The 27,053-nt window shown below is 46.1% G+C and overlaps 1 protein-coding gene across 6 annotated transcripts in view; it reads left to right on the forward strand.

The window, feature by feature from the left end:
* The window catches only part of LOC128345133 (cyclic AMP-dependent transcription factor ATF-7), a 170,841-nt gene extending 144,451 nt beyond the window's left edge, over window positions 1–26,390 (forward strand). For 4 of the 6 annotated variants that reach the window (XM_053296593.1, XM_053296596.1, XM_053296595.1 and 1 more), the window contains 2 exons: window positions 4,549–4,657; window positions 12,982–26,390. In XM_053296593.1, coding sequence (XP_053152568.1) covers window positions 4,549–4,657; window positions 12,982–13,199 — 327 coding nt within the window. In that variant the 3' untranslated portion in view covers window positions 13,200–26,390. The remainder of the gene's footprint in view (window positions 1–4,548; window positions 4,658–12,981) is intronic. The other 2 variants (XR_008316277.1, XM_053296597.1) reach the window with 2 other exon arrangements.
* Window positions 26,391–27,053: the final 663 nt, after the last annotated feature.

Below are 27,053 nucleotides of genomic sequence, written 5' to 3' on the forward strand. Positions count from 1 at the left end.
ATCAATTATGACACTTTTAAACAGTTCTACAAACTTTTTTCCAATTCATTAAAAATCAACAAGTGAATCAATATTGTTTTAAATGTTTGTAAACCACCTTGGGATTTTTTAATGAAAGGCAGTATATAAATTTAACAATAAATAAAATAAATTTGAAATTCCACACACTTAATGGTATAATCATGTGACAGCATTAAATGTTTAATTTAACTTAATGCCCTTTGAAATTTCAGACCTTTCTGCCCAGCCATTTGGGAGTGACTAACCTTTTTGAATTTCCCATTGATTCCTATGGAGAAGTCATTTGAAGAGGCCCAAGTTATATTCTTGCACACAGGCCCCTTTGTAGCTTGCTATGCCACTGCTACCGGTGGTGAAGGATCTCTTCCCTCAGAGGAGTGTGCTGCTTTTTAATGTCCTCCTACCTGGTGAACTTCTGTTTGTTTTCCTACTCTGTGAAGCGGCTCAGATCCTTTCTTAAATGCCTACAGTTTTGCTTGATGTGTTGTTTTGGTTCTTGTTTTTCCCTTTTCCTTCTCATGTTTACCATTGGCAGACTAGTGTCCCATGCTGCCTTATATCGACATTCGACCTGGTTTGATACATTGGTGGTTAGTGGTGGCAGTCAGGAGTCACTTCTTTCGCAATTCTTCTATGGAATTCTCCTCTCACAGTTAACATGGTTTAACCCTTCTGAAGACTGGTGGGAAGTCCCTACCTTCTAGGGAGAGACTTTTAGTTCGCCATCCTGTCCCTTGGAGGCAGGACCTAATTCAGTGTTGAATGTCCCTCCCCACAATAAGAAGTACAGGTGTTCACCAGGTAAGGGCTGCCCTTCCACCAAAAAGAACTCCGAGTTCTCTCTGCGTGTGTTGATTTAATCTCCCTGCCCCTTTATAAAGAACTTAAACTCTGCCTTTGGAATGCTGCTTGCAGACCCGCTATGGCAAGGTTACAAGTGCAAGCAGCTTCTATTCAGATGTTTAAACAGGCTGTGACCTGTAACCGCTGCAGGCCATTCCTGCATATTGGGGACTAAGAATAGTGGCAGCATTCCATGCAACTATATTAATAAAGCTTGGAAGCAGAAGGCATTCTGGGACTCTGTCCCATTTGTACCATGGCTCTTCAGTAGAATCTGCATTCCCTAGCGATGCTTTCCCACTGCCCAGTTGCTTGAACAGAGTCCTTGTGACCTGGCTGGGTTCCTTGGGAGAAATCTTGGCCGTTGTTGTATTTCAGTGATGGAAACACATTTGGGTCTTAAACCTTCTTCCAAGCTTAGAATATGCCGGAATATTTGGAGGGCGAGGTGTGTGTGTGTGTGTGTGTGTGTGTGTGTGTGAGAGAGAGAGAGAGAGAGAGAGAGAGAGAGAGAGAGCGAGCGACCGACTGTCTGATTCTGTTAGCCATCCCTTTTTCATGGGCTTGAGCTGAACAACAAAAAACCCTATAGCATTTTCGATGTCAGTGTTACTTTAGTAGTAGTAATTTTACTTTATTAAAAACCCATCCTATTTTTTTCCTGGCATGGCCCTGCTCAACACCAGGTCAAAAAAAATGCATACGATCAAGGCAGCTCAAATGCCAAAAAACAAGACCCCAAGGATCATTTCAATAACGAGAAAAAGTTGGGCTGGCTAGCGGGCTCACACCCAGAATACATACCTCATCAGGGTGGTCTTTTCATGAGCCGGGGCAAGGTGGAAGTCTCAAGCAGCAAGTGCACACAGAGCAACAAGTGTGGGTGCCCTGCCAGTCCATTGCTGCCACCTTCCTGCCAGTCCACTGCTGCCGTCCCAGGGTGCACTTTGCCCATCCACCATCGCTGCTGCTATAGCAGCAGCTGCAGCCGGCTTCTTTGTTGTCCCCGCCCCAGAGAGGAAGTGGAAGAAGCAAGTGCCCCAGCACAGCCTTTGTCTTCTCCATTTCCTCTTTGGGGAGAAAACGACAAGAAGAAGCCAGCCACTCCTGCAGTGGCCGGTGGACAGAGTGCCAGACGAGCCGGAGGATAGCTGTGCTTCCTCGGCCTCTCCAGGGCTGTTGCTGCTTCCACATACAAAACTGACTGCTGGGGAGGCTGCTCGGTGCTTCCTTGCAGCAGCCCCTGCTGCTGCGGCTGGTTTCTCCCCTTCTCTTGAAGCCAGGAGTTGGTGCCCTGCGATCAGAGCTGGCAGAGGCTCAGCACAGCTTCAGTTAATGTCTCTCCGGGGTGGATCTGGGGAGGTCTCAGTACTCGCCACTTCTTCCTTGAGGTAGCCGAGAAGAGGAGATGTTATCTCTGTTTAAACTGGGACTTAATCTCTCTCTCTCTCTCTCTCTCTCGGTTTCCTAGCACCATATTAGGGGGAATGGATTTAATGATTTTTAAAAGAGATAATCCCCCTCTCAGTTCAGAGGCTTGTATGTTGTGTGCTCCATTTTCAGACGCTGCCCAAGGGGCAGCATCAACAAGATTTTAATAAGAAAGCAACCCCACCAATCTTGTTATACCACCATCACCACCAAAGGCTTACCTTTGAGTGTTTAAAAAAACACAAACTTGAGTATTCTGACAATAGCTTCTGGGTTGCACAGAAGTGTCCCATACTGCACATGGCTTAAAGGCAATGTGTCCCCACCTCTTTATGTTTCTAAGAGATACAAACACAATTCTGAAAAGCTCCCATGCATTCTGAAAGGTCCTGAAAATTCTGAAAAGGTCCTGTGCATCTTTACTCAAAGTGAATTTCAGTGTGTTCAATGGAGCTTACTCCTTAGTCACTGATGTTAGAACTACAGTACTATTTGCTGCCCAATTAATTGGGAATATATTTTTTAGAAATTCAAGAGGCTTTTAATCAGTCTAACCCTCCTCGCCTCTCCTCCTCCTCCTCCTATTAAATGCTGCAGCCTTAAGAAGTGGCCAAACTAAGTCTCTAAGCTAAACTCTTGTTTTCTGCTAACACTTTGATTTGATTATGTTGTTTCCTCTGTTTTGATGGACTTTTAAGAGGTATTGCAAGTTACTGTGCACCATCCTGTAGCAGAACTCCATGGTGATTTTAAAAGAAATGCCATTCAGAGACATTTGTTGAGAAAGCTCTTACTCTCCTTTGGGAGTTAAATGTGATTTAGCCTTGCCTGTGAATGTAGTCTCTTTTGCTATGCATTGACTGTCCAAGGTGACTGCATTGGAACTATACCTAGATCCTCCTCTCTAGATTTTCATGTTCACTTCCTATGGCTGAACATGTGAATCTGCCTTATACTGAATCACACTATTGGTTCATCTAGCTCAGTATTGTTTACATACACTGACTGGCAGCTGCAGGGGTGTAACTATAAGAGGGCAAGGGGAGACAGTTGTCTGGGGGCCCACTACTTTGGGGGACCCCTAGACACAAGTCACATGACTGACTCCCCCAGCCACGCACCCGCCCAGGCTTCCTTCAGTTGTATTCATCCTCCGAAATTGATGTGCGTGTTAAGACCTAGAGCTACCAGAACAGCATGTCTTTCTCTAGTACCATGAAATGACTTGCATCATCCACAATTTACAAAACCTTTCAAAAAATAATTTAGGATGATTTTCTATTGTGGCACATAGGCTGTGTGTCTGTGTGTGTGTGTGTGTGTGTGTGTGTGTGTGTGTGTGTGTGTGTATTGTAAACCACCCTGAGCCATTTTGGAAGGGTGGTATATAAATCAAATAAATAAATATAAATAGATATAGTTATAGTTATATAGTGCTTTTTGTTACCACTATTCAGCCTCATGTAAGATTTCTTTACTTCATGAGCTGAGCTTCAGTGAGGGGGGAGGCCAATTTTAAAATCTTGTCTCTGGGCCCACTCCAACCTTGCTACACCCCTGGGCAGCTGCTCTCTTCGGTTTGAGATAGGGATCTTTCCCAGCTCTACCTGCAGTTATCAAAGAATGAACCTGAGACTATATTCCACTGGTGGAATTTTTTTATTAACTAGGATCAGGGAAATGTAGATAAATACTATTTTCTTAAAATTAGAAATGTGTTTGTACTTTTTAGCAGATAGGGGGGCTAAACCAAACAGACAGCAACAGAAATTGCCTAAATAAACGTTCAGCTATCTGCTAGCAATAACAACTGAGGGGCAAAGTGTCATCAGGGCCAGTAAAGATTTTCATAGATTTAACCATTTCAGTTAAGGTTACAAGTCTCATAATTTTAGATTAGGACTGCATTCTTGAATATTTCCCCCCCCACCAAACCTCAGTTCCAAACCTCAGTGCAAATCTTCCCCCTGGACATACTGTACTGTAGAAATACAAGTGGGCAGTCCAGGAAAAGGGTTGCCACTTGATTCTGCAATATAAACAGGCCATTAGTGTAGATGGAATGGGGAGGGTGCCAGATCATCCTTTGCCTCAGGCAGCAGAATATCTGGGGCCATCACTGTACTTAATACTCATTTTGTGCAATTCCTCTGATTTTTTTGTGGAGCTGTTGCAAATGAATTTTTGACAGCAGTTAAAGGATGGGCATATGAATGCATTCAGTGAAGATCAATGCTGTTTCCTTTCTCACAGAATGAAGTTACACTATTAAGGAACGAAGTTGCTCAACTCAAACAGCTACTGTTGGCTCACAAGGATTGCCCAGTCACTGCATTACAGAAGAAAACACAAGGTTATCTCGGTAAGTTGAGGACCCTGAACATGCCTTCAGGGCAAATGACGGTAGAACTCTTAGATTTTGAATCTACAAATAGCATTTCAGAGTACTTCAGCATTCATGAAAGACACTGAAATGATCATTATAAGGACAAATAGAATGCTCCCCTAGAATCTGTAGCTGGTGTAGTGTCATAGCTTAGAGCAGGCCTGCTCAACTTCGGCCCTCCTGCAAATGTTGGCCTACAATTCCCATAATTCCTGGCTATTGGCTGCTGTGGCTGAGAATTGTGGGAGTTGTAGTCCAAAAACAGCTGGGGGGCCTGTTGAGCACGCCTAGCTTAGAGTATGAGTTGAGAGGTCCCTGGTTCTATTATCATCAGTCATGGATTCACTTGTTGATCTTAGGCAAGCCACTAATGTCTCACTCCCCTCCGCCCAATTTTATTCTTCTTCAATGTGGTCTCTCTGCATTACACATTTTGGGCTTTGCACCTGCACAAAGACCACACCAGGAACATTCCAAGCACCTGTCTTCTTTGTAGTTTTGGCAAGAACCCCACACCTTTCCCTCATTATGCACATGCATAGCCCTTTCCCTCAGTCTTCCCTAGTCTGCCAATAGATTGACTTTGTCTGGAACACTCCAGGCTTCTTCTTTTTTAAAAAAGACTTTTAAAAATCCTTCTCCACATTTTCTTCTGCCTATTCTAATTTAGTTGGTATTTCCTTCTTTTTAATTTTGCATTTTTCTTTCCTTACATGCCCCCTTCCCCCGTCTTTACCTCCTGCTCCTGCCAACCCCAACAGGGATATGAAGGGCAGGCAGGGGCAGAGCCACCATTGGATGAACGGGTTCAAAGAACCCGGGCAGACGCCAAGCGGGGCATGCGCCTTGCGGCCCCAACACACACATCCCGCATCTGATGTCGGATGCGGGAGGGGGGGCGTTATTTCACTCCCAAACGGGGCCATGCGGCCCTGTTTGGGAACGAAATTGGCCCATGCTGCAGCGGGGGCTAGTGCAGAGGGAGGGAGCGGGGGTGGCTGTGCTTGGGAGGGAGATCGACCCATGCTGCATAGGCAGTGTGGCCGGAACGGCTATCCCTGCCTTTAAAGGCAGGGAGAGTCACTCCGGCCTGCACTACCCAACACAGCACGGGCCGATCTGCCTTCCGAATGGGGCCGCATGGCCCCATTTGGGAGGGAGACCAGGCCCCCGCGTCTGACGTCAGATGTGAGGGTATGGCTAGCCGGGCTCGCATCTGACATCAGATGCGGGGCCAGGGGCCGCAGTGGCCGAACACAGGCCGCCGCCAGCCTTGCTCCATGACCGCGGGCAGGAAAGTGTGATCAGCGTATGGCCAGTAAGTTCACTTTCAAATGGTGCATGAGGTGTGAGACAAAACTTCCTCAACCGACAATCATAGACACTGCTTGTTTTGCCTCAGCAAGGTACATATAACAACTTGTGCATGCACTACCTAAAATTTACGAAGAAAGCCCGCAAAAACAGGGCATCCAGGCTTCATTCATGGCTTTGGGAACAAGCGCTAGTGTTGTCAAAACCTGTTTCGATTCCTTCTACTATACAGTGCTGGGGCACTCGGGCCGCGATGTCGGGCTTGCCAGGAATACTGACTTCCATACCAACTACCACGAGCTCACCGTACCAAGCTTGTGTCACAATCTGAACCTTGAGCCCACAGCTCCTCTCGCTTCGACGTTGGTACCAAAGGCTTCAGCCCTGACGATGCAGTCTATGCTCTTAAAAAAGAAGAGCAGCCGCTTTGCCCGTTGGGCTCCAAGACCCAATCCTACCCGGTCTGCCTAAAATACCAAAGATAAGGAGGCAAACCAGGGACCCCTCGGCACCTCTAAAGCCAACAAGGAAAAAGAAGTTGGCGCTCACCACAAAGGCAATCTCCACTGATCATCCCCCAACTCCAGCAACAACACTGGTATCATGGACACAACAACCTTTTGGCTCAAGTATATACCAGCAGATAGGGCTTCCCTTCAGCTCTGCCAGGCAAGGCAGGAATCTCCGCAGTCGGCACATTCTACACCAACACTTCCCTTGATCTCAAACAGCAAGAGCCTATTTTCAAGCCTGAAGAAGACCTGATCTTCGAGCCCGAGGAACCCGACAAGCTAGCAGGTCCTTGCTCAGATATCAAAGACATTTATTCTGACCCCAAGGGACCACCCTTAGAGGGAAATGAAGGTGTCCACTACTAACTTGAAGATTTTCATCCAGACCTCAAGCAGGGCTGGCTTCGGGGGTTTGATCACAGTCTGAACCGGGGGTGGGCGAACTGTTTCAGCACCGTAAAGGGTGGTCAGGGAGGCAGTGAGAGAGGGGGGAAAGGTGCTTACCCAGGCGGTGCGGCCTGGGTAAGCGCTGCTGCTCACCCTCCTGGTGCTGCCCCAAGAACGTTTCTAAGCATGCTCACACCTCCTTTACCAAGCCGCCAGCTCAGTTCTAGTCTCCGTGCATGTGCAGAGGCCTTTTGCATGGCATCTGCGCATGTGCGGAAGCTGCATGGCCAGGCAAATGGCATCTGCGCATGTGCGGAGGCCAGAACTGAGTCTCCGCCAAGCTGGCAGCTTGGTAACGGAGAGGGGAGCGCTTGGGGCCACACTGGGAGGGCGTGCGGCAGTGCCGGCAACCACGCCACCTAGGTAAGCACCTTTTCCTTCTCTCGCCATCTCCTTGCCCGGTCTGACCCGGCCGCCTCTTACTATTTTAAGGTCCCCCCTGTACTCACCGTATTCCCCTTTACAAGTAATGGCTGCCCAAACTGGTTTGAGTAAATGGACTGCCAGGTTGATTCAACCGAACCGGTTCAGAGCAATGCATTTTGGTTCAAATAGATTCATATTCAAACCAAACTGTGTTTGTTGGTTTGTGCAGACCCCTATTCCAGACTCGATAATTCCTCACCGGGAATTGTGGCAACACCATAACCCATACTATGGAGACTACCACCATTGGAACCAGTACTGACCTGAGTGGGATGCTTGTCAACATTATGACCAATACCAAGACACAGGGTAGAGACACTCTTACAGTTCCGGAGATAGGTACAGCTTGGGCCAGTACTGACAATCAGACTGCTACCCACTTTTGGTATGAATCAATACTGAGATTCATACAACCTATGGGAAGAGCAATATGGACACATTCCATCCCGAATGCACACTCACGTTCGGGATCGAGGTTGCCCTCAATCCCGATCGTGATCAAAGGCACACCCATCAGTCATCCTATACTCAAGGTACACAACCTAGGGAGTGGACACAGCCAAAGACGCCACAAGTTCCTGTGGACCCTAACTAACATGCCAGAAAGGAGGTCCCGCTGCTGTAGAAGCCTCAGGCTGCCTCCCCACCTTAAACAGACACCCTTGGGCCAAGAGAAACCAGTCCCTTCGGTACAGACACAAGAGGTAGAACTGACCGAAGACAACCTAGAGTCCAAAGGTGAGGAAGATTCAGAAGGCGAAGCAGAGGAGACTCTGTCCACCCACTCAGAACTGGCTTCATTGGGTTCCTACCCTAATGAGCTTCTAGTCGATCCAAAACCAAACTCACCATCCAAGGACTACAAGCTGTATTCAGACTATATCTACAGGATGGCCTCATCCTTGTGCATCAGGTTGGCTCAGCAGAGCAAGAGTGATTTGGATGTCCTCTTTGGTCTCATTGACATTGATTCCCGCTCACCAATTTCCTTACCTGTGAATGTTCCACTTATGGACATAGGCAAGGCGTGCTGTAGGAAACCTTCATCTCTGCCACAACTAACCAAGAGGCTAGAGAACTTTTATTGTGTCCACACAGTCCGGGAGGTTACTCCAGAAACACCCCACCCACAATTCAGTGGTGGTCAAAATGCCCCAGTCCAAGAACAGAATGCAGGTGGCATCATCCTCTGCAGACCGTGAAGGACGAAAGCAGGATTCCTTTGGGAAAACATTTATACTCAGTCTTGGCACTTCACCTCAAGGTAGCCATCTACCAGGCGTATAATGCTAGATACAATCATTTCCTTCGGGAGAAACTGACCCCATTTGTGGACAATCTTCCACAAGATAAGAAAGAACCTGCCAAGGTATTCTTGAGAGAGGCAGCACATCTAGCCAATCAAGAACTTTACTCTGTGCATCATTCAGCAGAGTGCCCCTCTAAAGTAATGGCAACCTCCATCATGATTCGGAGACATGTCTGGCTCCACTCCCAGGCCTCATCCATGAAGCCCATGTACAGATTAAAGACCTACCATTTGTTGGATATGCACTATTTGGGGACAAAACGGATGACAGCTTGCAGAAAGTGCAAATGTTACGCAACACAGCAAGGTCCATGAGCTTCCAAACACCTAACTCTCACCAACAGACCAAGCCGATGGTTCCGTAACCGGGCATCCAGATCTAGTACTCCACATTTATCGCCAAAGATACTCCCAGTATGGTAGGAGACAGCCATAGATCTCCAAAAGACCCCAACTCAGAAGCAGAGACAACAGTCCTCCTTCTCCAAGAAACAATGACTGCCACATCTTGGCCTGCATAGGAACCCGGCTGTCACCTAACCTTCATGCTTAGGAACAAATCACAGCAGATTCCGGGGTCCTCACTAATATACAACTAGGTTACACTTGTGAATTTTCCTCAACACCACCACCATGTCCCAGCCCATCACCACCAGACTTACACCAGTATTACAGGAAGAGGTCACCTCCCTCCTGGAGAAAGACACCATAGAAGAAGTGCTAGAGACAGCAGGGGCAGAGTTCTACTCCCCATACTTTGCCATACCCAAGCACAGTGGAAGCCTCCATCTCATCCTCAATCTCAGGGGACTAAACTGCTGCATCACATCACTGTAGTTGATCCCATGCCAGTCAGAGTATGCAGAAACTTCCATCCACGTGGTTTGTCCTGACACCGTTTACCTACCAGATGCCCCTGGGAGATTGTTGGCATCTCAGGTACAGGAGGACGGACCACTGGCATTTGAAGCAACCACGGAGACATTCACACCCAAGCCAGTACAGGTGAATGTAAAACGGGTCTTATTCTCTGCCCCAATGCAAAATAGGAAATGCTTCATTGGTAGGAAGCCAGTGTAGACTTAAAGGACTACTGTAGATTAGTCAGCCGGGTTGCGGGGGTGGGGGAATGAAGGCCGTAAGGCTGGAAAGGGATCTGAAGGGTTTGGGTTGGCTTGAGGCTCAAGCATGAGCTGCTCCCTCCAGCTGAATCTCCCAGTTTGACTGGCAGTATTTGCGACAGCCAAAGGAAAGAGCAGGAAAGGTGCCATGTTTGCTGAGACTCCTCCTCATTCCTCTTCCATTCCTTTCATTCCCCCCGCCCCCCGCCAATCCAATTTCCTCAGTCTGAATCCTTCCAATCTCTTGCATCACCCCTGTTAGTAATATGTGGAATCTGTCTGTGTGGACTGCTTGAAAGTTGGGGCAAAATAGCCTTTGGGCTGACTCTTTGCATAGCTTTGCAGGGTGGTTTTAGCAGAATAACTTTAATTGTCCGATAGTGATGCAAAAAGAGAGAGGGACCCTACAAGACTTGATAAAAAGTTGTTCATGTGGCACGAGGGCATCACTTCTGTGAGCTTTCAGAAATGCCACGTGCAGGTAGTGAACACAAAAGCATGCCTTGCGGGACTCTTGGCATATGCAGCTTGTTTTGATTCACTACAGTGACTCACAGTTTGAGAAATGTGGCAATGAAACTGAGCCTCCTCATTCTTCTCCCTGCCCGCCCAAAGCTTTTCCTTTGTGTACAATGCAAAAAGGTGGTGTGGGTTTTGTTGTATTTCTCCCCGTTAACTTATGTGGTTTGTAGTTCATGTTTCTGGTCTTGGCTTTCTACTTGCTGCAGGAATACAAATGCCATTTGCATCTGAACAATACAAACAAAATTCTTTCTGTGCACGTGCACACAGAGCGCAAGTTTTTAAATTATTCTTGAGAATTGTGACTAGAACAAAAATGCCAGAGAGTGTGGATGGAATTATAGCTTCCTCATGCATACCTGTTTTTTCATTTATAATACCTTGTAAATCATTTTTTATTTGTCGGGGTGGGGAAGAAAATATCAGAATATCATGCACTACAAAGAGAGAATAAAGCAAAATTTACTGCAGTCTACCATTCACTGCAGTCTACCATGCTAAGGGTTCTCCCCCCCCCCCCACCAGGTGGGCTCTGAAACACTAAACCAGTAGCTCATTCAAAATTTGGGAAATAGCTCTAAACAACATGTGAATGTTGCCTTAAAACATGATTGTAATGTACATGTAATTGGGCTGGATTTTCCACCTGCATTTTAGGTTACACAGATGAACAAAAGTACCAGCAGTGGCAGTTTTGTCATTGATCTTGACTGGGGACACTAAGTGTGTTTGTACCCGCTTTTTTTCTGGAATATATGCTAAGAACAGCTGGTGGTATTTGTATCCGATTCTAACACTGATCCATGCTCTACTTCCCAGTTAGCTCCAGGGCAAATAGGTTTCTCGTTCCACACAGCGTCTAAATGGCATTACATGTGATATCAGATCTGTGGACTGGGAAGCTTCCAGCATCTCATTTGAAATGGAGTCTTCCCTGGCTGGCAGATCGACTGCAGCCCTTGCAAATTTGTCAACCAGGAGGGCTTTGTTTGAAGCAACAGTTGATTATTCTGTTTGAAATGGAGTGTCCTGTTCTAGCAAATTTGCCAGCTAGAACAGGCTCTTTTTCTGGTAGGAAACTGGAGCTTTTTTAGCCATAGATCTGCTCATAAGTAAATGCCCCAAGGTGATTTGCTTAATTTGTGAGCAATCTTTGGGTACAAATTGCACATCCGCAAAGAGCAGCAGCAGGACATTCCAAGATGAGGTGAGATGCTTCCTCCCCTTCCAGAGCTAACGCAGTGTGCACCACTCTAAGGCCCTGTGGGAACTGCTGTGTAAGAATATATGCCACATGACTATATGCCTGGCTATATGCCACATGAGTACACGCCATCCATCCATTCATGAGTTCTCTTAACTTCCTTTTTGTCACTTAGTGTGGCTTGGAAGTGTTGTGCTGCTGCTATATCTTTGACTTTGATTTGGGGCGGTATAGAAATGTATAAAAATAAAATAAATATCATTGGAAATTGGCAAGCAAGTGCATTTCAATAGTATGTCAAACTGCCTTTTATCTATGACATCTTACAGCACATATAATGATGATTTTCACTGATTAAAATTGAAAGTGTTGTTGACTGCAAACTGTGCTTCCATATTCAAAAGAAGCAATGTAGATATTTCCTTTCCTGGAAAAGATTAATGTTGGTTGGTAGGGGGCAATGTGACAATAAAGACTGCAGAATGGTTGCTGGTGGCAGAAGGGAAATGAGGCCATGCCTCTTTGTGCAGAAATACACTGGGGAATGCTCAGCCTGATTGAAATAACTTGTCAGCAATTCAGGCTTCCTCTCTACAGCATTTCAAAGTGCAGGAGCTATTAAGGCTCTTTCACTATCATTTTGCATGTCTGACATTAATACACAGCATTTCAAAGTGAATTACTAGTATTATTATTACTTAATTATTTGTATGGGTTTAATGGATCTGCATAAATTTTCCTATTAGTAAAAGCTATAGGTCTGAAGAAAGAGGGCAACCAAGTGGTGCTTGCAAAAGTATCAAGGGCCATCTTAGAAGTGGGATTCCCTTATATGTGAGAAGAGGGAATGCCTCTTCTAAGGTGGTGTCAGCTGCTCCACTGTTTTTATTGCAATTAAAATCATTTTAAAATGTGTAAAGCTACTGCCTGATGAAGTGGGGGCACCTTTTAGAAGGATTTTAAGTGATCTAATGAAATTAAATTGACCAAATGTTTCGGCCCTAATTATCATAGCCTGTGACTAAGCAATAAAACTGGTGCATTTTCAAAGTGAATTGCACTGTGTTCAGAAAGTGGTACCACCTAGTGAAAAATCACAGGACATGGTCTGGAGGGTGTCAGCCCCTCACCTAACTTTCTAGCAGATCATCAGAAGCTGCGGATCTGGACAAGTTAATTAAACACCATCAAAATGCAGTTTCTTGCTAAGCTAGCAGCTGTATCTCTTTTGTTTTTCTGTGAATCATGTTAAAAAAAAACAACAACAGCCCACCTGGTGGGAGCTCACTGAAAATAGCAGGAGAGAAACATATGTGGTGAGAGGGGCCAGAGCGATTGCCCAGGTGTGTTCTCTATTAGACCTGTAGACCTCTCTAAACACTAACATGTGATGGATGCTGTTTTAATAACTGCTTTGTCTTTTTCTTTTTTCTTTGAAAAATCAGAAAGCCCCAAGGAGAGCTCTGAGCCGACTGGTTCCCCTGCTCCTGTCATCCAGCACAGTTCTCTGACGGCCTCCCCAAACGGGCTGAATGTTCGCTCTGCAGCTGAAGCTGTTGCCACTTCGGTCCTCACTCAGATGGCAAGCCAAAGGACAGAACTGAACGTGCCTATGCAGTCGCACGTCATTATGGCTCCGCAGTCCCAGTCTGCTGGCAGATGATGTCACAAACCACATGACACAGAACTTCCCAATAAGAACTTGCAGCAGGAGAGACTGATCATAACTAAGCCCCTTGATCAATCTGGGGTGGATACAGGTTTTTGTTTTTGTTCAAGTGAGTTAAGGGCAGCTAAGGAGCTTCTAAACAGTCTATCCCACACAGATCCTGGCCCAAAGCTGTTCTCGTCACGTGACCATCTGTTTCTTTAGGATGACTTCAGGCTGAGCAGCTTCACCATCTCCCAAGCATGATCAGCCATCATACGCATTGCCTTGTTCAGCGTGGTCTTAATGGTTAATGTTCAGGTATAAGTTGTGCTAACACTAAGCCTCCCTTAGCTTGGCTACTTACGGTGCTTTTTTGAGTTGGCCCCTTTAGCGAAGGAAAGCAGCTCTTGGAAGAGGCTGGGACATGTTGCTGGAGCTGCCCGTTTGGGGTTTCTTTTTTCCTTTTTAGCATCCCGCTGCTTTCATACATCTCTGGTGTGTCTTCTACCACTTTCACTGGCCCTTCAGTTCTGCACTTTCACACAGGACTCCAGTTCAAGGCTCTGAAGGTGGTAGCCTCCATGACTTTGTGGGTTTGATATTTACCATCCCACCCGTCCCCAAATTACTTGTCAAGCAAGAAAGAACCTTCACCATTAGCTGCTGTGATTTCTGGGTGTTTTGCAGTGGAAACGGCAAACTTTTTTGTGTGCTGCACAGATTGTGTAGTCTGTGGCCCTGCATAGGATCAGGCCTGTGTTTATTCTCCTCGGTCACCCTTTAGCTGGTACAGATTTCAGTACCCGAGGAGCTCTATTTTGGGGGCTGAAGAGGAAAGAGAAAGGTCTTAATCCTCATGACTGTGAAGGTAACCATGGCTTACGTACCACGCAGCCTGCAGATGGAAGTGGGGAGCATGTGCACTGCCTCCATCCTTCTCCAAACCATGTTGGCAGGCTTAGTGGCAGCATGGGAGGCTCCGTGCCAATGGTGTGCTGCCTCAGAGCAGCTCCACCCAACTCCCAGGATTCCCAGTGAGGGTTGGGCGAAGCTGTCCTGGCACAGTGCCGTTTGCATGGAGCTTCCCACACCGTCACTAGCTGCACCCATGTGGTTTGCAGGAGGACGGAGGCAGCACACATGCCGCCCATTTGCATCCGCGGGTAGCTGTGCCGTGTGTACGCCTATGAAAGCACATTGGGAAGTGACACCTAGAGTGTCAGATGCCAGGAGGAGGGTGAACAGTGATCAGAGGGCAGAACTTTAGCACACTGCAGAGCTTCTCGTTCCTTCTCAAGTCTGGCAGAAGAATAAATTAAGCAACTTGAGGGTGTAGAAATGGGGGGAAATATGCAGACTGTATGCCATCCTATGCTTAATGGTAGGCTTCCCTGAGTTTGCAAGGTACCTGGCTGCTGTCTGTCTGTCTCTCTGTCTGTCTGTCTGTCATACAAAGTTGAGCTGGGATGATACAGGACTTGCCTTGCTGCAGAGTCTCTCCCAGGTCACAAATCTGAAAGACTTCAAAATGCTTTTAAATTCTGCACATTTCAGTCGATCAGCTGTCACATTTAACCTGATGATCTTATTAAGACTTGTGGCCTTAAATCATGAACTGTTTGTTTTGAAAATGAGAAGATTGGACATGTATTCCAACCTGCTTTCCCTCTTTTTCTTCTTTCTAATGGTTTCTCCCTTTGCTTTGGGTAACGATGCATCCATTGCCTCTCATCCACCCCTTACAGAACAAATGCAGGATTCCTGGATCATCACTGAAATGAGGTAGATTTAAAACAAAAATCAAACTTGACATTTTAAAGGCACTTGGAATTGTTGCTTCTGGATGCCTCTGTATATTGCCAAAGCTCTGTGTGTGTGTGTGTGTCCGTGTCCTTTTGGCCTTGACCTCTTGCTACCTGGGTAATTGTTGTCTATTTCTAGCTTGAATTTTGAGCAAGAGAGGAGGGTGCTATGTGATATTTGTGCTACAGCTGTTAGCATATGACTTCATAGAATGCCCATTTTTCATTATTCACGTTTTCCCCACATCTTGGCAAGTGTACTTTATAGAATAAACATACACATACTTATATAAAATCTATTCAGGGCCAGCAGTATCCACAGCATGACGTGGACATGTTGAAATGAGTGCAGATTTTCCTCAATGAGGAGGCTCTCTTATCCCTCTTCTCTTTCTAGCTTCTCAGTGCCTCACCATCATTGTTTCTCCACCTGTTTCCTTGCTTTACCATGATCTTTCTTCAGTGACTTTATTTTTCCTTTTCCTTCCTCATTTGTTTAAAAGCAGCAAGAAACTCACTCTGTCCGCAGATTTCTAGTAGGCATTTCAGACATTCTGTCACTTGTCTTCCCCTCCTGCTCCCAGATCATTTGATACGTTGAAAATGCACATAGGCCAGGACTATGGGTATAACTTGTCCCAACAGGGTATCTGTTTCCTTAGTGACAGCTCCGATAATAACACGCAGCAGGTGCAGCCAGGATCCTCTAAGGATAATAGAACAGGAAAGCAGCTTAGAGGATAGAGGAAATAATGTGATTTTTTTTTCTTTGCCCCTTTCAAAGCTCAACTCTGCTGTGTGTGTCTATTAAAAACATTTCAGAGTCCTTTTCATTATTGAATAAATACCACAAAGGGTCAGAGAGGCACTAGAGAAACCAGTCTTTAGGATGGAGCATGCAGAAGAAAAAAGGAATCCAGGTAGAGTTGAATCAGAAATCTGAATTAGTACCACATTTCTTATTAACAGTCACTATGTGTGATGCTGCACTATCATGAAAGAGAATGGTGTAGTGGTAGCAGCAGCAGCACTATTGCATTTGTTTCTGTCCTGCTTTTACAACATTCTTTTTAAAAATACTTCTATACCATTTTTCAACAAGAAGCACTCTCAAAGGGGTTTTACATAAAGGAATGGGGAAATGCTTCTGTGTCCCAAAGGAATTCACAGTCCCTAAAAGGAAACGACCACCACTGGGAGGGACACTGTGCTAAGCTGAATAGGAGCAGTTGTTATCCCCCTGAGAAATATGAGAGCTATCACTTTAAAAAGTGCTTCTTTGCCCAGTTAGCAGGGGTGAATGTGATCAAAGGGCCATTGATCAAGCCGCCTCCTACTGAATCACCCAGTGGATCCATAGTAGCTCACATAATGTAGTTAGAGGACTTCCCCCTGTGGCCTGAGATTGTTTTAGCTAGAGATGCTGTAGACGGAACCTGGGACATTCAGTATGCATAGCAAGTGTGTTCTGCACCCCATGCAATGGCTCATCTCCTAAGCTGTATTCGGACATTATGTTGTACATATGTACAAGTGTCCATATGCATGCACATATATTTCTGTAAATTGCTGTACATGCCATCATTTAAAAAGTGGACCTGGGTACAGGTTCCCTCCAATGATAGGCCTCCCTCAAATGCAGGGTACAGATAGGAAGTATACTATTGTATGTGTGCTGAACGTTATATGTGAATAACTGTACAAGCATACAGACCTGTACATGCATGCACTATACATATATTAGACATGCACTGAACATAATGTGTGGATTGGGCTCTAATTGGTATATCTTGATTAGAACAGTTCCTGGTTAAATGTCCAGTAGAACGTCCTTAAGCAAGCCTCAAGAGCAAGGGTGCACGACTCAAATGCCCTGGTGGACTGCAACCAACCATGGCTTGGTATGCGGTCGGGATGTGCACAAACCGGCAGATGGCCGGTTCAGCACCAGGAGGCTCCCGGGGGAGGGTGCTTCCCACCCCAGCCACGTTTCCCCCGCCGGCACCTTTGAAATAGCTGGCGAAGGGCAGCAGTGTACCTCCTTGCCACCCCGGTCAGTGTCAAACCGGAAAGGCCCGACACGCATGCGCACCGCACCTTCAAACTGGTTCAGTGGTCCACAGAAGGACAGCTGGACCAGTTTGTGCAGATCCCTAGTGTGTGGGGGCCAAGGTCAATTTTCAGCATAATTATTGCATTAACATTAATTATTAAAAAATAAAGCAGTTAGTAAAAAAAATTTTTAATTTAAGAAAGACATAAAGACAGAGAGAATGAGACATGTAAAATGTAACTGAAAACACAAACCAAATCTATATGTGAACTATTGATGGGCAAGACCAAAACTCCTCTTGGGTTGTGTTAAACCACCAGCCCCCGGACCTCCTTTGTCCATAATCGCCTCCTCTCTCTCCCCCCACAGCTAGGTATGTAAGCTTCCCAAGCCCTGGGCACTTCCCTCCCACAAGCCCCGATCTGAAGGATCTCCAATCGGTTCTTGGGCTGGCACTTGAGTCCTTGTGGGACCTGCATTCCAGTTGGCCATCAAGAGCAGCAGCCGCCCACCCTGGCAGCCCACTGTCGCATTCCCCTTGTCAGCAAGCCCCAGCACAGCACCTGATGAGAAGCCTGGATGGGTCCACAAGGAGGGAGGCTGGCTGACTGCTGCCCTTCCTCTATTCTGACTGCGGCTTGGTAGGACACTTGCCCATGGGGTAGGCCGGCTGCCGCCATGCTCTGCTGCTGGTGCCTGCCACACCGGCAATGAAGCAAGGGGGGGGGGGCGGCTGCTGGGTGCACCACATGCTCTGCAGGGAGCAACCAAGAGGAGTTGCTGCTGCTGCTGCTGCAATTAACCCTTTCCAGGCCAAAATCCTCCTAGGGAGCTAGCAGACTGACCAACTGCCAGCACTCCTTCTGCCTGCTCCACTCCAGGAAGACAGCAACTTAAAGTCCCAGTGGAAGCCCTGCGGTCCAGCAAAAACAAGCCTTGTGGGCCAGATCTGGCCTGCAGGCCTCGTGTTGTGCAGGCCAGCCACTCCTGGGCCCCTTACCTGTCCTCCACCCCTGCTGCTCACGGTGACTGTCAGAACTCTCGTCTCTAACAGTCCGGTTTCTTTATGAGCTTGTGCACAAACATGTACAGAATTGTAAGGTGATATGACAGCTGGGATTATCATTTCAGAAAAGGAAGGCTTTGCAGACTTTGCAAACCACCTTGTGGTTTGGTGGTTCTTGTATGGCCCGCAAGCTGCCTGTTAAGTGGTGGGACTGCTAGAAACCCACATCAATTCTAAATGTCAAATTTGCTGAATGGGATTCATAGATTTTTCCAGGATAGCACAGGGGTCATCTCAGGCTTTACAAATGGCAGTTGTAGGACTATATTTGGAATCCCAAGAGCTGTTTACGGCTCACAACATGGGGCTTATGCCAGCCCAGTAGAATTTTGACTTTGCCTTCCTGAATAGCTGATGCATATACACACACACCCCATACCATATGGGAAACTGCTTTTGAATTGTCCTTTGTTTCAAAAGCAGCCAGCCACATGGCATGGGGGCAGGGTTGCTGTTTGCGAAAAGCAAGTTTTTAAGCTCCTCCTGGACTCATAGAACTGGTTCGTGGATCTTTGGCCCTGGCTTATATGTCTGTGAACTTGCTTCTCAGTAGTTGCAATCCATCATTGTGTCAGGGATCCAGTGAAACATATAGAACAGAGGCAAGGCATTCTATGTCTTATCCCTAATATATATTCATATACTTGTCCTAACATTTTTTTTAAAAAAACCAGAAGGTGGTAGATGTTGCCAGTAGTTATTAGATGTCTGTAGCTACTGCTTAGAGGAACACTCTGAAAGTCCATGTGGAGGAGAGCTGGTCTTGTGGTAGCAAGCATGACTTGCCCCTTAGCTAAGCAGGGTCCACCCTGGTTACATATGAAAGGGAGACTAGAAGTGTGAGCAATGTAAGATCTTCCCCTCAGGGGATGGAGCTGCTCTGGGAAGAGAGCAGAAGGTTCCAAGTTCCCTCCCTGGCAGCATCTCCAAGATAAGGTTGAGAGAGATTCCTGCCTGCAACCTTGGAGAAGCCGCTGCCAGTCTGTGAAGACAATACTGAGCTAGATAGACCAGTGGTCTGACTCAGTATATGACAGCTTCCTGTGTTCCGCGGTCTGAGGTCAAAATATAATGTATCCAAAGCCCTTAGAAAAGCACAATATCCCATTCTAATTCCTGTGTGTTAAATCAATGGCTGCTTAAGTACAAGACAGGTTCTTTTGGCATAGAAGACCTAGATACACAATAAGCCCTTCTCTGCAGTTGAACTCCAGAGGAGTTCAGTGCTAAGAACCTTGCAGAAGCTGTGCTTTACCTTAACAAAGTGAAGCCTATATAGGAGATGCTGACTAGGGGTGCAGGCAGAGGGAAAGCTTGAGGAGCAACTCCTCACTTAAATGTTTGAAAGGAAGAGGAAAGACACTTGAGGGGGAGGGGAGAACATGCATTTTGGGGATTTACGAAATGGGATATTAGGTTTGTAGGGGGGAAATTGCATAAAATGGGGGAGGGGTTTCCCCCTCAAATGCTTAGCGCTCAGTGTGCAGATCCCCTATATCTACCAAAGGTTTATGATGTACTTACACAGACCTCCCTGTCCAGTAGACATAAAAGGCAAATTGTTTCTATAAAGAACAGAAAACTAAAGACAATTATTCATTGTGACCGATCTAAGAATACTGCTTTACTAATTAACTCATTATTCTGATGGTCAAGGCCCCCCCACCCTCAGGGCAAATAAAGTTGTGTCGTTGAGTCGGTGTCGACTCCTGGCGACCACAGAGCCCTGTTGTTTTCTTTGGTAGAATATAGGAGGGGTATTGCCATACCATTGCCATCTCCCGCACAGTATGAGACGATGCCTTTCAGCATCTTCCTATATCACTGCTGCCCGATAGAAGTGTTTCACAAAATCTTCCTGTGTTGCTGAGCAGTCCACTACAGGGTACTAACCTTACTGGTTTGATTTTATGTCTGTCTGATGCTGAAAACCTCATGCTAACAGAAAGGGAAAATAAGTGCCTTGATATTCCCAGGCATTGTTGAGCTACATATACTTGCTATAAAGTTTCATGTAGACAGGAGAATAACCAGTCCTTTGGTTGCAAAATATAAAAGCGAAGAGGGGATCCTGAGCTCCAGTCTTGAATATTGTTGCCCCAGATCACCCATCGGTAGTGCCCCTATAGTGGTAGTATTACAAAGGGGCTTATGATACACTGGCATGATAAGGGGTACTCCCTATTATTAACTTCATTTGCTAGTGCAGCAAGTTTTTTAGGTCAAGCCTCAATGCATGTGTCAAAATGTTATGAAATCTTAACTGTGAACTGCTTTTTTTGCCCTTTTTAACAGACAATTTTGTATTAAATACGTATCTTACAGTCATTAGCAACAACGAAAGTTCTTTCTTTTGTTTTTGTCTGCTATGCACACAGTCACTTGCGTTCCCTGGATAGCCGGCTAATGATGATTAATACCCACTTAAATTTTCATCTCCAGCTGGAGATAATTTGCTCCTATCTTTTCTCTTTTGGTCATGTTCATCATCTCTCAGTACTTTCCCAACTTAGAGAGTCTCTAGCTGCTTTTAGAAACATTTTTGCTCTCCTTCCTTTCTCTGGAGATTTTTTTTTAAAGCAAAATCCACAGATGGTCCTGGTTCCATTGAACAATAAATCCTTCTGTCCTGTTTCCCCACCACACCCCCACCTTGCTTTACCACCCACTTCACGGCTGTCTGCCAAAATCCCTTCTCCCTGTTTGAAGAGAATCGTTCCCTCCTCTCATTGTAGGCTCTACATAGTTAGTGTCCTTCAGGGAACTCCTGCTTTCATGACCAATCCAGTTTGCTAATTTACAGGCATGTACACCCTTCCCACAAGATTGTTTCCTTTCTGATAGGGTGTGGAATGTTTTGGTTTATGTGTGATTTTTGGCCCGGGTGCTTGATCTAGGTTGGGGAAATTAGTGGGGAAACTGTTATGCGTTTCTGGCTTATTTCTTGCAAATAATGTGTTACAGCTTTTCTGGAATGCTGTTCTTCTGAGCTACAGTGTGTTCATAATACATCCAGAGCAGTAGAGTCACGACAATGGTTTCTATCATTCAGACTGAAAAGACGTTAAGCACCCAGCTGTAAAACGTCTTTGTTGAGCTGCTTCAGTCTTCCCAGGAGTTTCCGCCACCTCACTTGCTGTGGCAAATGCTCAGGTGGACTCTGGTGAGCGAAACGAGCTTGAGCTTCCCGCTCCAAGTTCCCCTTGGAGCCGGAAGTGGAGGAAATTATCCCACCCCTTGCCCATATCCCTGATTTGGAGGATGTCTGGGGTTTGTTTTGGAATTAACATTCAGAGTCGTGTTGAAGGGCCAGAACTGCAGTACCAAAACAACAAGCCTCAGCTACCTGTCTCTGAACCTGAGAGGGAGGAAGAGTGGGGTCTTCTCCACTTGGTTCTGCACCTTCTGGGCGGTCCAGTCAAGGAAACATATGCGCCCCCCCATCCCTGAGCTGGAGGCCGAGAGAGGGGTTCTGATTACCTCTGTACCCATCAGGCATTCTGATCACCCAGCAAGCATAAAAACAAAGTAGCCCCAGCTGCCCCCTCTAAGGAAAGGAGGGGCCCAGTGTTCCCAGTGTAATCTTTTTCATCTGTGTGCAGAATGAGTTTTGTTCTAGGTGGCAGTATCAAGGCAGTGTGTGTCTTGCACACCCCCAGAGTGTGTACAAGGTCCCACAGTGGGACCTTCCTGATTCAGCCTGAGCGGGATCGAAAATTAACTGAGCGGACATCAAAAATTGTGTGAGCTCAAACACGTGTGCACTCCTTAGAGAGAATACTGGAGGGGCCTACCTGTGAATAAGTCCAATGGAGTTCAGTGGGCCCAACTCGCAGCTGTGTGTGCAGGGTCATTAAGAATATAAGGACAGCCCTGCTGGATCAGGCTCAAGGCTCATCTAGTCCAGCATCCTGTTTCTCTCTCGCAGTCGCTCTCCTCACACAATTCTACACCCACTTATCTTGGAGTAAGCCCAATGAACACAGTGGGACCCACTTCTTCAGAAACATGCACAGCATTGTGCAAAGGGGCAGGATCCTGGCTACTACAAATTTTAGCTTGGTTAGTAAGGCTAGTGAAAATATGTGGACCCATGCCAGGGGTCCAGTATCAAATATATCCACCCTCCTTCCCTTCACCATTAGGTTGCCCACTGGTGGCTTTTGACCCTCGGCCTCCAGAATGCTTGGTTCTGGCCCTGGCTTCTGGTCTAGGACTTCTAGGAACACATTTCCAGCTGATTCCTAGATGCTGAGAGGTTGCTGGTTTTCTGCCGGATGTCTCGTTTCTTCTCATTGCCCACATGCCAAGAATATTACAGGTTGAGTTCTGAGAACAGCACCTTACTTGGAGTTCATCAGATAAGTTCACAGTGCCTTTCTTGTTTGGTCTGTGTGGCTCCAACGTGTTAAGTGCATTAGGGTGGGAGACAGGTGGGCCTAATAAAGCTGAAAGTTAGTCCGGGTGGTGATGGAGAAGGAAATGCTCCCGTCATCTCTGATCCTTGTAGAAGCTAACTGAAGCTTAATGAAAACTCCAAACCCAAATCGAAGAAACACAGAGGGTTGCATTCACTCTAGCACTTTATACCTAAAACGATGAATGCAAGCACCCCCACCACTTTTTAGGTTTGCACTGTACTAGTTTGGTATTCATTTATTCATTCATTCATTCATTCATTCTCTCTCTCTCTCTCTCTCCCATATCACCTTTTCCCTCTCAGTATGATACATGTAAACCAAAGAAAAGCAGAAGCTTTAAATCTAGCTAAGACGGTGTAGAGCTATATTGGGGATAAGAAGCAGCAAATGCTGTGGATGTAGAATAGGAGTAAGCCAATACAAGAACTAATGTTTCTAGCAACGTCCAAAAATCAGAGAGAGTAACTTGGTGTTCTCTACAAGAAGAAAGGGGGTGGGCAGTACCAGGGAGCAGAAGACACTAGAAAGGCCATTACCCTCAACCGGTGCAAAGAAGCAGGCTATTGAGAAAAGCTGGGGGGGGGAGGGAAACTCCTTTCCAGGCGCACTTGAACTTTATCCAGTCCCTCCCCCAAGTGGCGTTGCTTGTCTAGTCCTATAGAATACTGGGTTGCCCTAGCTGAAGAACTCAGACATCACTCCATGCAAGGATTAAATAAGAACAGTTGCCCATGAAAAAGGGATTTACACCCCAACGGTGTTTGTCTTCCGCAGCTTATTTCAGTACATAGTGTGCATGTTTGAAACATAGTGTATGCGTAGGTGCACTAATTTAAAACTGTAGATGCAGGATTAAGCTTGCTTGCTTGGTTTCCCCCCTTGGGTCGCATCCGTACGTTCCCACTCCAGGAGTGTTCTTTCTCCAGCTCTGCGGCAAAATGCTTTCCCCCACATTGCCTCTGGTCAGCCCCAATGTGAATGGAGCCAGGCAAAACCCATGTGTGGCTATTGGTCATGACAGTCCTGCTAGCATGTCTGCCACTCGCTGTATGTTTTATTGGATTGCATTTTAGCCTCTGGCCAAATTTTGTCAGTGCAAACTGGTGTGGCTGCAGCTTGGGTGTAACTGCAGGGAGGCTGGACTGCATGGCAAGGGGTTTGTGTGGAAGGGCTCCTGATTTGTTTGCGAGTGGGGTTTTTTTTTGGGGGGGGGGGGTCATCATGCTCGTGCCATTTACCATGGCATGGGGGAAACTGCCAAGATGTCATGGGGAGCCCCTTTGGACAAAAGACTTGCCCTGTGGACCTGCCCTTCACACACATCTTCCATTTCAAGAGGCTGCCAGGCCACAGTTTGGACATATCAACTGAGCCTTTGGCTATGTTCTGTTGGAGACAGCTGTTTAAAGCAGTCTAAGGTCAGCTGAACAAACTCTCCTTTCTTGGCTTTCTCCCAAATAGAGATAATTTGCTAATGATCTGCAAAGCGGCACCTTTGGACTAGGCTTAACTGCATGCTCCCTTGAGTCTCACTGCTGCGTGTTGAGAAGCTGGAGCATTGATCTTGACTGTTCTCCCTCCTCATGGTGATCCCCCACCTCCCAAAGAGGCTGCAGCAAGTGAGGAAGCAATAAACATCACCCATCACCCCCTGGATCGAATTGGGTCAAACCTGAATGCCTTTTATACTGCCGTCAGTTGGCATTTCGTTATCATTTTGGCATATGCTGTGTATATACTCATGCATGTTCCAAAAGATGCACAGCCATACAGCTGTTTATGATAGAACGTCTTTTCCCCTCCAGGAGGGTGTTTCAGATGGTTTCAGGGCAGTTGTAGAAACAAGAGGTTTTGGAAGAAAGTGTTGCCACAACTTGCTTTGAAGTGAGCCTCTAATTAGAGAGTGGATTCTAGGGTTGATTCTCTTCATAGGTCCTTCTTATGCAAGGTGTGAGGAGACATTCTGACCAAAAACCTGTGTGGGGGAAAATCATTCTAACGGATGGATACTGTGGGTATGTTGGAGTGGATTCTTTGTAAGGATAGCGAGATGAAGCACATTGCACACAAGGTGTCCTGAACTGTAGACCTTGCTTTCATTTCTTGAGTGTTATTACAGAAATTGCACAAGTGCCCCAGGGAATCCAGACTGCATCACAGCTTTGAAGTGGAGCCTGGCTAGGAAATCCAGGTGCAGATTGATGCACCTGTGCTGGCTGTCCAAACTGAGGAAGAATAGACCCTGCTGCCCTTACAGTTGCATTGTGGCAGCAGCCTCCAGTAAAGGCACAGCCCTGAGTGTTGGCTTCTCTGTTCTCCTTGTTGCTGCAAGCCTTGTGTGCTCTAGGGTTTTTTAAGGAGCTAGAACGGGCTCCTTAGGAGGATGACACAGCCCTGCACTCAGAACTGCAAGATGAAGGTACTTCCTAGCCAGATTATTTGAAGGATGCCACCTTTGAATCCTGAAGAAGGAAGCAAGCACGTTGCTAGGGGAACCGGCACTGCAGTAGATGGCTCAGGAAACTTGGCAATACTTGAAGCATACAAGGGGGCTTGCATGCTGAACAATGCAAGAGCTAGAGTCCCTTGGAGAAAAAGTACTTTTGCTACAGTATCGGGAGGAAAGCCTCCTTAAGTCCTGTGGCGTGAGTTGGCGTGGAGGTTGGTGATGGTTGGTGATGGTCATGCTTATTGAGGGAAACTGATTCTCTCCTGTCTCCTGTTTTGGCTTACACTTTTCAATTCAGGTTTTGAGTACAGCTAACCAAGCTTCAATCACAGCCACTGAACACATTGACTGGTGTTTTTTCATCTGCCTTCTTAATCTACTTTGAAACACAGCCCTTCTTGAAATGTTTCCAGTCACGTTTGCTCTCATTGTCTCGCTCTTCTTCTTCTTCCCCACCTCTTCCTCCTCTTTCTTCTTGAAAAAGGGAGACGCTGTGTTCTCTTGCAGTTTTGCCAAAGCTAGGCTTTTCAGCCTGGTAATATGTCTTCACGTTGTTGAAAGAAAGAGAAGCCCCAGCAGTCTGAGAAATCATATACAAGCATCATAAGACCTTTGCCTTTGTAGATGAGGCACCTCAGAAACCCCACATCTTGTCTCCAGGTCTGAATTGTCAAAAGGTCTTCCTGATTTACCAAAGGTGCTCCACTTCACAAACGGATGGTCTTGCCATCTCTGTGCAGATGCCAACCATGTTCCCAAAGCCTTCTGTTGTTGTTGCAAAACTGCAGTTATGCAAGAATCCACGGGACACCTTTCTTTTCCACAAGTAGCTGCCTGATTTTATTGTTTTTTTGTTTTTGTTTTAAATATAGATATATTATATGGAGAGCTTTTACGATCAATACATTGAGGGTAGGAGGGTGGGGGAAAGAGAACCCTGAATGCTTAACCACAAAGGGGGTTTCGTATCTCATAAAATGAAATATGTATCTAATGAATTATATATAAATATATATAAATATATAGGCATATATCAGCTCTTTCCTCCTCAATGGCTGCAATTCCTTATGCAATGACATGATTGATGTGTCACTTCCTGAAATGTATGCAGATCTGGGGGTTCCAACCCCTCTCTCTCTTTCTAGAAACTTTGTCATAGGTTCTCCTGCCTTTGATAGCCGCGTGGCTGGGGGGGAAGGTGAGAAAGGCAGAGAGATGGGTCTACTTAACTGGTAAGCCAACAAATAATTCACCTAAGTGCTCCTGTGAGCAGGTCCTCACAAGCTAGCATTTTGCCTGTCCCGTGGTTCCCGTGGCTCTGTGTTGTTACCACAGGCCTGGGTGAGCTGTGGCATTTCATCTTTGTATTCTGCGATTTTTAAAATTAAATAAATATGTTTAAAAAAACCACACCCTGGCACTTATCACCTTGTTCTTTCAGCCACTGTTCCTACCAAACATTATAATGTGCCTTTTATTTATGCTGCAGATGTAACATTAAAATATTAACAATAATAAGCTGTTTGCATTCTCTCTCCCCTCCCCACCCCCCGCCCAAACCCTTTTGCTTGATGTGGTTCTGGGAACATACCTTAATGCTGGGTTGCTGTTAAATTCTGCTTTCTCTCCTTCCTTCTTCTGGTTGATCCCCACACGCACGCACACACACACACACACGCACGCACACGCTTGAATGCATATCTTCCTCCTTGGGTTACACAGATGACTTTCCCAGTTGACTGAAACATTCCTAGAGTAAGCTCAAGGAGATTGCTCTGCTTGTCCTGGCTTTTGATCGTTGTCATGGCTGTCATTTCTCAGATAGCCTCTGAACCAGGTTGTTACCCATAATAATAATAATGGCTTGGATCTCTGCTTGAATGGGAAACGTTCAGGCTGCTACCAAACATATATATTTCTTTATTAATTTATTTAACATATTTGTATGCCACCCAAAACACAAGTCTAAAAACACAAGGCCTCTATCTAGGCTTGTGGGTCTGTGAGCTATGTTCAGAGGAAGCCTGGACTTCCTTAGGGTTTATCAGGAGTTTCTTAATGAGAAGGTCAATAGT

This window comes from Hemicordylus capensis, chromosome 2 (assembly GCF_027244095.1).
Source record: "Hemicordylus capensis ecotype Gifberg chromosome 2, rHemCap1.1.pri, whole genome shotgun sequence".
Lineage (NCBI taxonomy): Eukaryota > Metazoa > Chordata > Lepidosauria > Squamata > Cordylidae > Hemicordylus > Hemicordylus capensis.